Below are 15,717 nucleotides of genomic sequence, written 5' to 3' on the forward strand. Positions count from 1 at the left end.
TAAGAGTAAACTCGTTAAAATATTTTCACAGAAATAGAGGAGCGAACACATCATCACGAAACCAAATAGAAGTAAGTTTATCCTCTAAGTTATCATCTACAAAATTCATGAATAATCAATTTTTAGCTGAAACAAGATTTTTTAGAGTGTAAACAACACAAATCTTTTAAACGATAGAATATTTTCACGAAATTTTTGGTCCAAAATATAAAACTTTTCACTATTAACAAATGACATTTAACATCGTTTTTCGTAACATAATAAATATAAATAATGCAACTCCTATGCAATGCTGATATTATAATGTTTAATAAACAGTAACATTCAATTTCATTTTATCGAATTTAATCATGCATAATTCACTTCGATTTGCCAAATTACTGAAATATTTAATGGTATTAATTAATTCCGAAATGTCATTTGTATACATACTAACGTCAAAACAGAGAGGTTTATAACATATTTTGGTGATTTATGGGGAACAAATGGATTAAATTATTTTAATGAAATCAACATAGCATCCAAATGAACCATATTAAGTTTCTAATAAAAATATTAATTGATCTTTACCGTGTATACTCATAATATTGGCAGCTTATTATATATAATATATAATTCGTAAAATGATATTCACGGTTGTAGCCATCAAAAATATTTATGAACTTACGATATGGAATTATAACCAGTTATGTTGCAATTATTAACACTTAATAAAATAAACTAATGAAATATTAATAATGGTATTTCTGGTTTTGCTAAAAAAATTGCTGCAAAATACAAAATATTATTTCTGAAACCAGTAGTAGATGTTTGTTTGGATGCTTCAAAGATAGTGAAAGATTCGATTTTGATTTGAAAGAACCAATAAATATAAAAAGTAAATGGATGAAAATTCATGCAAAAATACAATACTCGTTAAATATTGACCAATCAACCATTAGTTAAAATGATACCCTTAAAGACACTCCACATATATATGCTTCACCATGACTTCATTAAATTAGTATTATAAACATTTTTAATGGTATTTCTAAAATCTGAATCATTTAACGTATTATATGCTTAGTATAAATATAATTATAGTTTTAATAAATTCCAATTATGAATACTTAATATGTTATAAATATGAGAAATCCAAAATTATATTATAAAAGTATATATCACGGATTTGAAGTTAAAATTATATTGGGGTATTTATTAGGCCACAGAACTGCAGCATTCACATGTTGTCATATAGAATGTTTCTAAATTCACATTTCGAAGGGTATATCAACTATAAATAATTTCGCTAGTGTGGTAACTCGATATGAATTATACTTAATTGAATTCGATATAATAACATTGAATGTCACCCCTCTAGTATATAATCATAATTAACCAGCAATCATCTTAAGTAATTTAAAATATATTAATATAAATAATATGTATAATAACTGGCTTATCTAATGAGTGCTTAAAAAGAAAAATAGATTTTATTACTCTATCTGCTCTTATAAATAAGGCTTAGTTAAACTTGTAGAATCAACTTAATTTTTAATCCCAGTTTTAACAAAATTAATGGTAGAAACTGACAAAATGCAATTAATATTTTCCATTATTAAAATATTTTACATTATCATTTACGGAAAATTATGCATTATGTTACGGTTATGATATGCTATTAACGATTGCAATAAATTATGATATCACTTCTGCGAAAATAAATATAACCAAATTAAATGGACGCTGACAGGATACTTTTATAAAGTTTTGCTTAACAATTCTTATGGGCGCTTCTGTTCAGGCAATAGGCGAAAAATTAAGTGTCACGTCCCAATATTCCGGGGAAAACATCAAAACTGGAACCGATGGGATTCGTGCCAGAAACGTTTCCAGGCTTGGGTCAATATCATTCCGGGAGTTAGATGTCGGCGACAAAACCAATTAATGCATTCGTATAATAGTACTGTTTTAATTTATGTGATTTAGTGTTAAATGCTGATATTTTTAGGTCAATAAAACAAGAAATATTTTGAATCCAAATATGTTATTATTCAATAAAATTATTCTAATAATTCTCTAATTTATGGACATGATTACTAGCTATGTTAAAGGTAGCTTAATCTGGCGGATATGATGGATGTTGAAATATATAATATATAATTCGTAAGATGATATTCACGGTTGTAACCATCACAAATATTTATGAACTTACGATATGGAATTATAACCAGTCATGTTGCAATTATTAACACTTACAAAACACACCCAAAATACAAAATATTATTTCTGAATCCAGTAGATGTTTGTTTGGATACTTCAAAGATAGTGAAAGACTAGTTACCACCCTTAGTTACAATTATTATTTACAATGATACCCTTTAACATCAAAGTTAAGTAACTTATTAGTAGAATCTGAAAAACATTGAAAGAACGCTAGGACAAGAAATACTTTTTGAATGAGAGTCTTATATTAACATAAATGAACGAAAACTGCAGACTGCATAATTAAAAAGATATATTGACGAGACCATCCGAGACAATTTGATCAACACCACCAAATTTGTAAATTATAGGAAGCCATTATCCTTAATTATGCTTCATACTAATCAACACAAAATTATTTAATAATATTTGAACGGTTTAGGTAAATAACTCATGGTGACAACGAAAAACAGGCTATTCGATTTTTTTCATTTTAAGTATAAAAAACAGTCACTATAGATCATAAAATAACATCCACTTAAAACTAATGCTCCAATCATATTTTCGTAATTTTTGGCCAGGAAATTGTCGTGCCAGAAAATGGATGCTCTCGGAAAGAAATCCTCATCTTCATCGTTCATATTTATAATCATTTTAGACAAAGTGGTCGTAAATCAAATGCGAAAGACTAGACCCGGCATTTTATTTGACGTTGTTTTATTAAGCTTTAGGCAACTTTTATCATCAATATTACTTACACTGTTTGGCAGAACCATAAGGTGTTACTCATTAATACAATTGATAAAGGATTTTTTAATGTTAACATTCCAAGTTCGTTCTATAAATTTATAAAAAAAGGGTTTTCACCTCATTCATAATTACCTAATAGTATCAACTAATTTCATATTCCTTATATAGTTAGGTATTTAAAATTATTTGAAATTAACTGAACTAAGGTACAAGGTATAAGGTGTAATTAAAACTTGAACTTTAGAAGTGTCACAATACTCTTTTTCCTGCAATTTTAGCGATTTACGCTTCTGTCCCTATTTTTCTTGCTACTCTTTCATGATTCTCGTTCTCATAATTTCTCGTTTATACGATAATCACCACATCATACATTTGACTCGTTCAGTTGAGATTGAAGGTTTTTTTTACCATTGGTTCGTTGTACCACGGTTTCGTTTAACCATTGGAATAATAATTCTTATGCAATTTAAACAATAGTTTAACCGATTCTATTTTAATTCTAGCGACCAAAGTATTATTCTTCCCATATTCCCTGAAGCTACATTTTTTACAGATTTTGTACGTAATCTTTCAAAGTAACTCTTGGGATCCATCGATTCTTGCGATCATAAATCTTTAACATTTTTTTCATCGCTTTATTACACAGATTTCTCTTTGGTAGTATTCAAGTATTAAGAACAAATTCAATAAATATAGAACAGTTACAGAAAATAAACTTAAAATAAGATACGTTTTTTTTGTTTCAATAAATATCCATTCATATGTCACAAATTGTTTCTTTTCTCATCGTTTCACGTCAAATGTAGTAATTTTAATTCTCACAAAACTTTTGTTTCAAGAATTCAAGCATATAAATATTTAATCAAATCCAAGGACAGTATAGTTAAAATTTTATTATGAGTACTTTTTTATTTTTTTTTTTAATAATTTGTAGGAGTTTCACTACGACTTTTTCAATGGCCACTTGATTTAATTGACTTTCGAAAACTAAATAGTGTTAGTTAACAAAAAAAAACGACTAAGGACGAAATTTGGCAACTGTGCTTTCTTTTAATTAGCAGACTTCGATAATAATAGACGAAATGGATGCAATAACAGATGTTGATATTTTGAACATTATACTAAAAAAAGATGTTAAATTACAACAGTTGATGTGAATATTTTGGGTGATGTTAGACTGCTTGAAGTAAATCTTAACGACTCTAGACTAAATGCTAGGCACGTTAAAGTTTATGTTGATTTGTTGTTCTGTTTGTTTAGTTAAGCTGATCGTTTGTCATATTTCATTTAAGTTAAAGTATATTTTGAACCCTCTAATTTTGTTATATAATGATTAGAACCCTCATCGGCGACATACTTAAACTGTGTGGTTTAAAATATATATATTTATAAGTTCAAATTCACGAAATGTTCCTATTAAAAGGGATTCCGACAAACAATAAAAGGAAAATGGTATAACTAGCAGCCTAAGCATTTTGAGGATTGACATAAATGATATTAATAAACATAGATATTTGTTTATATTGAATTATTGAGCTGGTAATTACATTTTCCTTATAAAATCATGTAATGAGGACATTTCTCTTATTATTTTTGAATTTTCATCTAATATTATATTATAACTAAAAATGTTCAACATGATTGATTTTTATATTTAGTGGTGGACCAATGTCCATAATTATTTGTAAAACCTGGAATAGCTCTCTCATCATATCCATATTACTCTTGTTTATTTACTCTATTCAAATAGTATAAACAGAGCAAACTCGGTAGGCTTCATATAATTACCATCGATTAAATGAATGAAAAGAAGACAATATAATGTAATTAACTAATTGACTAATTTAAACACTAATCAATGATATAGGTGCCATTCATACATTACTTAAGACGATTTTTCCCAGTTTTGACTGATACATAGGGGGCATGTAAGAAAAAATTCGAATAGGCCGATCCCCTTCCTCCAGTTAGTATTACGTAAGAATTTAAATAAAATAAAATGCACGTTTGGTTTTTTTAATTGTAATTTTGTAACGAAACAATTTTTGGAATCGTTTATTTGAAGAAATTAGTAATTTTTATATTTCAGTATTAATCAACTTTTAGTATTAAAGTTTTTCTTTATCATTCATCTTTATATAAGATTTTAATCAACCTAAGTAGTCATAACCCATTCGGAAAGTGGATTTGTCCCTGGAACTCTCTGATAATAGGTGTCGCTTATATTTTGTTACTCATAATTGTGACGTGATTCTGTTGAATCAATCAGCCCCGTGTGGCAGAAAACTTTGATACAAAATATTTAAAGCTTTCTAAACAAATTCTTACCATTAGCGCTTCTTGTATTAATGAACAGTAAAAGTCGAAAAGAAGAGTCTTTAATAGGGCTTCATCTTCCACATTCAATGCATTTTTAAGTATAATTTTAGCATTTCGAAGCAATTTTGTGATTTTACGTAGGAACTACCAAGACACCGATTGGTCGACCCCCCTCACAAATCGTCTTATATAATCAATGTCTCATATATTCCGTTGTGATCGATTACATTTTGCTATTTTTCTGGTTTAACTGTAATTCTGCAACTATATAACTTCTGAAATTACAGAAATTGACTCTACAGAATTAAAATGGTTGTACAGACATCGGATCAAATCGTATAGTTGAACGAAGCCTGCTTGAATCGATTCGAGCATGATGTATGATTACTTTCCAATCCCATCAGACTCTAACCTGGTCCGCTATTTTTATTTTCAAGCTTAATTGTTGTGGAAGCCATATATCTCGCATTTTTTTGTATCCAATCTAATGTAAATAAAGCTGTTTTATAGTCGTTCAGTACCTCAATGTTTTTTTGATATCCAAATTTTAAAATTGTTTCTTCAATGACTGGCTGGTTAAAGCGATGTTCATCTTTCAGGGAGATATCTCTGGAACCAAATCTAGCAAACCAATACGGGCCTTGGCGCTCACTTAAGCATTTATTACAAAATATTGCAAAAATGATGTCTTAAAGTTTCTATTTTCAAAGCGCAATAATTGAGTAAACTAAACTCACTCCACATATATGACTTCGTTAAATTAGTATTATAGACATTTTTAATGATATTTCTAAAACTGAATTATTTAGCGTATTATATGCTTGGTATAAATATAATAAAACTACAATAAATTCCAATTGTAAATACTTAATATGTTATAAACATGAGAAATTCAAAACTATATTATAAAAGTATATATCACGGATTTTAAGTTAAAATTATGTTGGGGTATTTATTAAGCCACAGAACTCCAGCATCCTGATATTGTCATATAGTACGTTTCTAAATTCATATTTCGAAGGGTATCAACTATTAATAATTTCGCTAGTGTGGCAACTCGATATGAATTATACTTAATTGAATTCGATATAATAACATTGAATGTCACCCCTCTAGTATATAATCATAATTAACTAGCAATCATCCTAAGTAATTTAAAATATATTAATATAAATAATATGTATAATAACTGGCTTATCTAATGAGTGCTTAAAAAGAAAAATAAATTTGATTACTCTATCTGCTCTTGTAAATAAGGCTTAGTTAAACTTGTAGAATCAACTTAATTTTTAATCCCTGTTTTAACAAAATTAATGGTAAAAACTGACAAAATGCAATTAATATTTTCCATTATTAAAATATTTTACTTATCATTTACTGAAAATTATGCATAGTGTTACGGTTATGTTATGCTATTAACGATTGCAATAAATTATGGTATCACTTCTGTGAAAATAAATATAACCAAATTAAATGAACTCCGACAGGATACATTTATTTTTTTTGCTTAACAATTCTTGTAGGCGCTTCTGTTCAGGCAATAGGCGAAAAATTAAGTGTCACGTCCCAATATTTCAGGGAAAAACATCAGAACTGGAACCGATGGGATTCGTGCAGAAACGTTTCCAGGCTTGGGTCAATATCATTCCGGGAATTAGATGTCGGCGACAAAACCAACTAATGCATTCGTAATAGTGCTGTTTTAATTTATGCGATTTGGTGTTAAGTGCTGATATATTTCGGTCACTAAAACAAGAAATATTTTTAAAACAACATAGAATCCAAGTAAATTAAATCAGAATAATTTCCATATACTAGGATCCAAGTATGTTATTATTCAATAAAATTATTCTAATAATCCTCTAATTTATGGACACGATTACTATCTATGTTAAAGCTTAATCTGGCGGATATGATGGATGTTGAATTAATTCATCGATTTTAGAAAGAGTTTTGTAATGTCTAAGCGGATATCTGGATAGCAATTTCTTTTTCACGAGCATTTTGGATCCTAAACCCAAATGGATATAACCCCATATTTATATTTTTGTCAAGTTATATGCCCTCATGCTCATTTTGAGAGCCTAATCCGTCATGAGACAAAAGAAATGAGTTTGTACTACTTTTATTAACTTCTTATTTGCATTGAATATAATAAAAATAGATTCAAGACATAGTTTCATAGTTAACTAGGAAAGTTAGTTAGATGGATCAGGTTACAGGCAGGTTACACTAAAGTACAAAAAGGACACGTGGAAGATTGACACAAAAAATATTCTTTTTAATTTCACCTAAGAACCAATTTAATTAGCTCAGAGCGCGATGTCTTCAAAGAGATATTATTAATATTACATCAAAGTAACACCTGAAAAGTACAGTTTGTTACAGGGTTTTTATATAAATAAAGCTACAGAGGTGTCATATATTGATCCGATATAATATAATACGTATCAGCTCAATACATACCATATACAAACATAGCTTTCAAATCATCAATTCATCATATACAATTTATTTCAAATTGATTCAATTCGGCTGGACCTGTTAAAATATAAAAATGTGTTTTCTAAAGGGAACTTGTTAGCGATTACCCTACCAATTTAAAAGCACCATTCGTCGGGTAAATCTCTCAAAATTACTTTGTAATATTCTTACAGTAAAGCATTGATTGGTAATATATTTGAAACTAATTTCAACCACAATATGGAATTTTTCGGTATTAGATTTATTTATATCGTGAAAATTGAGGATAGGTATTCTTTATGGGTTTGGTTATGACAACAAAAAATTTATATTTTACAAAGACTTAGACAAAAAAAAGGATGAAAATAATATAATTGAAGGTGTAAAAATGTAATACAAGCTGTGATAAATAAGGAAATATAAAAAAATTATAAGGAAAATAGTATTATGGCCCCAAGTATAGAGGCCTTCATTGATTTATATGGAACGAATTTTTATAAACATGTTATTATGGGGTAACAAAATGTATTGTTGATTTATAAACTATGTACACTTGTTAGTTAATAGTTCCGCACCAGACTACCTTTTTTATTTAATAAAAACTCCTGTTAGATATTATCCAGTAGGATTGCTTTATTTACATTTTTTAAGTAATCAATATATTTTTAGCAAAGGTAAAATATCTATCTTAATCCCACTGATGTATACAATTTCCAGCGATTTCTTAATTATTGAGATATTTGCCTAATCCGCCTTATTTATTGTACTTACATTATGGGCAGCTTATAGTTGTTAAAAAAATAGTTTTTGAGCATAGATTATACCTTCGTCCACCAGTTTGCCTTTGAAGTTCTTCGAAATGGCACTCGAAATTGCCAAATTTTCATGGTGTCCCTCTATGGAATGGTTTTCCAAATTTTGGTGACTGCGATTCTAATAGTCTACGTTTAAGAAATAGTATTTTGCCCGGGTCAAACACCCTGAACTGTAAACTTCTGTCCAAATTCCAGTAAACTATGTTAATTCACAGCAACTTCAATCTGCGATTGGTGGCTTTAAACCTTGAATTGTGATGCATGTACTGGGAATACACGGACTAGTGATGTTTTTCAAAGCTAGAATCTTTCTGACTTGAAATAGTTGATAGATAGGGGTCGGTGAGCACCTTCAATCTTCCTTTTATGACCTTACATGTTCAGCTATAGTACTTTTGCCCAAACTCCACTTAATTACACCAATAAACACTTCGAGTAACTGCAGAACCAACGTCACTGGAGCTTTTTCCTTGATAATTAATTTGATTCCCGTCAATATCCTTATCTATCCGTTATCTTACTGACTGCGCCAGTTATATTTTGTAAAATTGTATTAAACTATAAAACTTCTATTTTACTTAAAAAACTTTTTTATTTTACGGAAAGAAGAGACGACTGTTGAACGGCGATACAAAACGACCGAGGGTTATTATCTATTAGAAAACAGACCACCCCTCTCGCTCGTTCACCGTCGGAGTAATTCAGGTAACTTTTAAAACTGATGGTCGAATATTCAGGGCCGTATTACCTAACATGATCAAAGATATGTGGTCTCTGTACCATCTGGATATCTCATATTTATAATAATACTATTTGTCCTGTATCTTTGCCCTCCAATTTGCCTTTGATGATCTTCTAAATAACCGTTCTTAGACAAATTTCCGTCGTATATTCTGTATGAAATGGTTTCCCAAGTTTTAATGACACCAAATTCCGATAGTCTACGACTGATAAACTGAACTACTATCGTCGAACTAGAGATGTTTTCGAAAGCATTCTTCGGATATTTACTAATCGTATTTACTAGAGGTCATTGAAAATCTTCAATTGACCTTTTGTGGCCTTACAGCTTCAGCTACGATACTGTTTCCCGAAATCCCCTGAATTATACCAAGGATTGCAAATCTGTCATCAGCCTGTCTTCGTAGCCTGATAATCTCACGCCAGTTATTAAATGTGGAAATTTTAAAATAATAAGGGGTTTTAATTTGCTTTAAGACTATTTTTTATTTTACGGAAAGAAATGGCGACTCGTTGAACTACGAGTATAAAATATGTCATAAAGAATAATTCAATTAACTGTAGTGATATATTAACATATCAATTAATTAATTATCATAATATTTGCCATTTTATATACAAACTGACTATTTAGAGTAGGAATTACCTTTTGTATTCCAGAATTTGAATAATCAAAATAATAACATCATCAAGATCATCAATATCTTAAGCATAAGAATTTAAAATTACGTAGTGGCTCTAAATGTATTACTAAAAATGGTTTTTAAAACAGTAAAAATTGGTAGTATTTATGAATGTTTGGCAAAAAACAAAACATCATTGGAAAATAAGATTTACAAATGTATAAATATTTTTGGTCCGTTTATACTTCAGAAGATATTTACCATAATTAAAGATATTTCTGTTACTCTTTCTTCCATTAAAATTAATGAATTCCTAGAGTTTTTCTGCTGAAGCTTGATCACATAATTGAGCCGTAAGAAATGAGCCTTGTTTAAATAATTAACAGCCGTCCCCCTGTGCTGCTATCAATAACGCATTAATTAATATGTCAAAGGCATACCAAATTAAATCAGCCAACTTCCAAACTTGTCGGAAAATTGAATCGAGCCTCCGATAGGCAACAAGTCAGACGAGTTAATCCGCCCTACTGCCCTTTATAACTAAATCTTCACGCCATATAAAAAATAATTTGCTTCGGCCACGCCACGCACCGAATTACGTCCATTGTGCGATCGTACATAAACTTTCCGTCAGTAAATTAATCTCGTGCTCAATTTAGCTTAATTTTCGTTTCAATCGCTGTCCTACTCATCCCTTCTGGTTCGAACAATAATTAAATCTTATTAGCTCCAGATTAGTTATATATTAAGAAAGAACGAAGTTTTGGCTTTGAAAAGGAAGAAGAGGCTACTTTTCAGATCAGCCTTGAATAAACAAACATTTGTCATCACCTTCTGAACATGCATTAATAAATATCTACGAGTATAGTATCCAAGTAAATATCTTCTAAAATGTAAATGTTTGTAACCTAATTCTCATGGTATAAATGGTTTGGAGTAATTTTTTTGTTCTCTAAAATTTCAAATACCATTTCAGCATGGATAACAGTGCTTTGAAGAACTTCAGTTCATCTCTGATGGAAATAGTTTTATGGGTTTATATATTTTTAATTGATACATTGTTACTAATCGCTGACGACTAACCCAGAATTTGTTATTAATATAACTTAAAAACTAGGTATATATCTACGAAAATCCATCGGTCCTTACTCTCTATATGAACAATGCTCACATATTATGTTTTTCCTTTGTTAAATACACTTCACCACACTCTAGATATGTCATGTTTGTTTATATCTTGCTTGACTATTATTAAACAGCATTTTCATAACATCGTCATATATATATATATATATATATATATTCACGAGACGTTCAATACAATGCGACGTTATGTTTTGTATCAGACCATAATTATTTTCCCATGCCATAAATATTAGGAACATTAGTTAAAGGTCTAATAAATTAAACCCGTTAACTATACAACCGCCGAAAGAATTCTACAATTAACGTAACTTAAATTTTACACGACTGTCCCAACTATTAATAATTAAAAATGTGTCTCAACGGTATCTACAAAACTTCTCAGGAATTTGTTCCCTTAAACTTGTATTTTTATCTCACTTTCACAGAACATCGCTACAACACATTCTATAGGTCTATATCGAATATATATTTATACATCAGTAACTCATTATCTATCACACAAATATTTAAAATTTTCTTCCAGCTAACCAATACATTTTCTACATTTTAAATCCAGTTCTTTTCTTTTTTTTTTTAATGTGCTCTATCCAACAAGGTTTTACACCAAGTTTAATTCGAAGGTACTTGGAGTTGTCACTATATGAGATCACAGTATTTTTTATTGTTATTATTGCATATGCAGTTTAATTATATTAAATTCCATATGCACCGATTTGCTTTGACCGACTTTAATTTCCCAAGCCTTTGTCGAATTATTTTTATTGTTACTCGCATATGTAATGTCTTAAATATAAAATGTATGTAATATAGGGTTGCTTCTTCCTTGTTGTCACAAGCAGCAAATATCGCAGTATGATTTGCAAATGTAGCTATGGTGACATTTAGAGTTGTGGTATTTTGCATGTATAAAAGAGCACAGATTCACTATACCGCATTCTGGCTGAGATTTAAGAGTTTAGAAGTTTAGTTTCCTGCTTTGCTAAAGTTTTCTGCAATTTGTTTCCGCATGCCAAACCTTATTGAAAGGTATGAGCTAAATCTAAGGATGTAGACAGATTTTGTTTATCTTCGTAGGCTTTATCATTGTCATCTGTGACTCCGTGCAACTGGTCAATGGTTGAATTACAACAAAATAAGGTGTTTTAATGTTTTCAATAGTATTTTTTCAAACACCTTGGCAGTGGCAATAAAATAGTTTTAGAGATTTCAATTCGCTTGACGGTTTCCTTATTTTGTGATCGTAATAATTACAGGCACCTTTCAATTATCTGGGATATGATTTTGTTGAAATTCTACATTAATCAAGTTACTAAACTTGATAAGTTCATTTCTTGAGATTTCTTGCAACATTTTTCCTGCTATGGAACTACAACCTTTTCTTAGTAATAAATTCAGTTTCGAGTAGTCATATGATCTTGTCGGAAAAGCGTTTTCAATTGTTTCACTTTTATTAAAGGGTTGACAAAAGTTATATTTCAGAAATTAACCACTTACTAAATTACGTACTACTTATAATAGTAATAAACAAGATTGTAAAATTTGTAGACACACACCTGCAAGTTGCTATTTAAATCGTGATTTTCTGATGAATATTTTGTGTAATTTGGAAAGTTTTTTACAACACTGTAAATCGACAATGGATGTAACGAATTTTATTGACGAAGTCTACATTAATTTCTTAAATAGTAAGTTAAATAGTAAATAGATATCATAGAGTGAATATTTCATACTATATTTGCAATGTTGATCTTATTAGATACTATTGTATAAAATTAAAATAAATAAAATTAAAGAATTATAAATGGAAAAATACTTTATTAGAAGTTAAAATAACAGTTAGGTAATAATAGTTGTTTTAGAAAAGGCATTGTTAGTGGCTCACAAATAATTTAAGTTATGCTTCAAAAAGAATAAAAAGGATGATAGCAAATTTGTACTATTGGTCATAAAATAGTTAATTTCGTCAATGCGTAAAAGTTAGTTAATTTCGAATTAAATAAGTAACGAAATTGTTTTAATACTAACAACTTTATTTTTATAAACAACACTTTTCATTGTTACTGAATACTAGAGGTTTCATTGTTATAAAAGTTACAGTTTTTAAATTACAAACGCAATTAACACAGTATACCTAACTACACAGTGACATAATTCATAAATTGTGAAATTATTGTATATTATTAAATATTCCTGATTGTCATAATTATTATTTTGAAGCTCCAATTTGAAATATCCGGAATAAACATTTTCTTAAATTTTATTGACTTAAAGTAAATATGAAATGTGTAGGGGTAAAGAAAATATTGATATCTAATAATAGGTCTTTTATTTCAGTTCCAAATTCAGGAAAAGCACATACGCTTACATATGTAAAATAGTAGTATATGTTCGTAATAATCAGTAGTGTAATAAAGTTAAAAATCAAAAACATTTGACCCAACGACGACTGTGCAAAATCAAAAACCGTGTTCAATATCGTAAAAATTTTCTCTACAAAATCAGATAAAATAGCTCGCGAAAGTCTGAAAATCGAGGGCGAACCCAATCCGCACCAGGAGGGACAGGAATGGAGAAGATTGGTTGGTTCCATTAGGAGAAAGGTCCAGAGACATGCCTCCGCCTCGACATCGACCGATACCGCGTCCGGTCAATCCAAGAGCGAGTCGGTCTCTCGAAAGAATTCCCTAACGAAAGGCGACATGTCCAAAAAGGAGAAGATCGAAGAAAAGGACAAAGGAAAAACCGACAAACAACCGTTGGCGAAACAAAAGTCCATAGGACCGGAGTGTTCGTCACGAACTGACTACTTTAGGGCGCTAAGTTTTAGGGACAAACATAAAAGTGTTTCCATGAAACACGCTGATAGTCTAGTCGCGCCAAAGACGGCCGACAAAGGTGTTCGAAAGAGTGACAAAAAAGACATTAGACATAGTTTAAGTTTTAGTAAGTGTAAAAGCAGTAGCAGTAGTCCTAAGGCGAAAGAAGGCCTGAAACACGACGATTTCCTTAAGGCCACCATGAGGATTTTCTTGGTAGTTTCTCCGCCTGTTGGAAAATTACAGGTAGGTCTAACATACTATTGCAGAATTTAATATGCAACTACATATACGAAAACTAAAAGGTAAATTAATAAAATATAATAAGTTCAATAAGTTCGCTGAAATTAAGCAAAATATTATTTTTATAAAATATTTTATATAAAAAATGTATGTTATGTTATGTTTTGTTTTTATAAAATAATTTAGTAGCCATTTTCACTAAATTTAGTTATTTCGCATCTTGTGTAAACCTCTAAATAGTCGATCCATAAGCTGTTAAACTATTTGAAACTTTTCGTCCAATAAGTCTTGCAATGAATTGTCTTCGGCCTACTTTGCTTCTCCAGCCCTCTCTTTGTCATTGATATTACTTCAAATTACTAAAAACAAAATCAACAATCAGGGTATGATGAAGCAACATTCGTTAGCAGCTACCTTTAAATAGAACAACAAAGGTCACATATCTGGAAAATGCAATTTGAGCGTTCCATAATTAGATCTTTATCAGTTGATAGTCACATTGATGCTTCGCATTATCACCAGTAAATATCGCAGATCATAATACATGCAAGTACTTAATATGAAATAGGTGTACCGGTTTTTCGGGTTGGCTATTCCTACTACAGCTTCTTCGTTTGGAAAAAATTCATTGAAATCATTATCTGAAGCATCTCTTAAAGTATGAGTAAAACTAAATGGAGCTAAATCTGACGTATAGGGTGGATATTGAAGTAATTCACATATTTTTGCGGTAGTTGTTTGAGCACGTGCAACACAATGAGAAAATACTTTTTTCTTCTATAAACTGAATATTTTCCGCAAATTGTTGTACTCAGTAGACTCCAAAGCGTTACGATAATAATCTGAATTTATGCTTAACCAGTTTGGAGGTAATATACAAACAAAATTCCTTTTGTATATCAATAAACACTCTCTAATAATAAAAAATATTATCTTCCTTCTTGTAAACCTTCTTGTAGAACTAAAAATAAACTGTCTAGTCGTAGCATTAGACACATTATTTTTTGACCTTCAGGCAAATATACAGTCACTGTGCACAATTTTTTTTTAATTCAAAGCATCTTAATGTATTACTTTATTTATTATATTACACTGTGTCTGGTCAACGATAATACAATATAACGTAACGTTTTTGAATATTATTCATGTGGATCGTCTAGAAGTCTTCTGAGTTTAAGAGCCAATCCACTTAAATTTTTTTATTGTTTCATATATCTACAGCCTTTCAAATTTCTTTGCAAACAATTCAATCACTACACGATGTTAAGTTTTACATGTTTCCATTTTGTCACACGTTGACTTGCAAGGACTTATATTGAGAATAAATTGAAATAAAAGCTGTGTTTTTATGAAAGACGAATTATTAAAATGTCATGTAATTATAGTTCTACCTTGACGAATAAATGGTGTTCTGCGAACTTGTTGATCAAATTAACATAGAATTGCAGGCAAGTAGACATATAGAGGATAATTTTTGATTAATTAACTATATTTTATTAGGTTTAATTATTCGACATTTGGACAATTAAAAAAATTATGTCACAAGCGGACAATGTTTATTTAACGAATGTAGCACTTCAAATCGTTAACCTATTTAGCGATATGTGACCGAACGTT

General features: G+C 29.8%; 1 protein-coding gene across 4 annotated transcripts in view; it reads left to right on the top strand.

The window, feature by feature from the left end:
* The window catches only part of LOC143193589 (uncharacterized), a 397,105-nt gene that overhangs the window by 168,611 nt on the left and 212,777 nt on the right, over window positions 1-15,717 (top strand). Inside the window, exon 1 of one of the 4 annotated variants that reach the window (XM_076399906.1) lies at window positions 13,477-14,103. The exons of the other annotated variants lie outside the window; for them this stretch is intronic. Within the exon in view, the coding sequence (XP_076256021.1) occupies window positions 13,741-14,103 (363 nt within the window). The 5' untranslated portion in view covers window positions 13,477-13,740. Of the gene's footprint in view, window positions 1-13,476; window positions 14,104-15,717 lie in introns of those variants that run through there. 4 annotated transcript variants of the gene reach the window in all.

This window comes from Rhynchophorus ferrugineus, unplaced genomic scaffold (assembly GCF_030347505.1).
Source record: "Rhynchophorus ferrugineus isolate W39M unplaced genomic scaffold, kcgeb_rfMv2 rfM3, whole genome shotgun sequence".
Classification (NCBI taxonomy): domain Eukaryota; kingdom Metazoa; phylum Arthropoda; class Insecta; order Coleoptera; family Curculionidae; genus Rhynchophorus; species Rhynchophorus ferrugineus.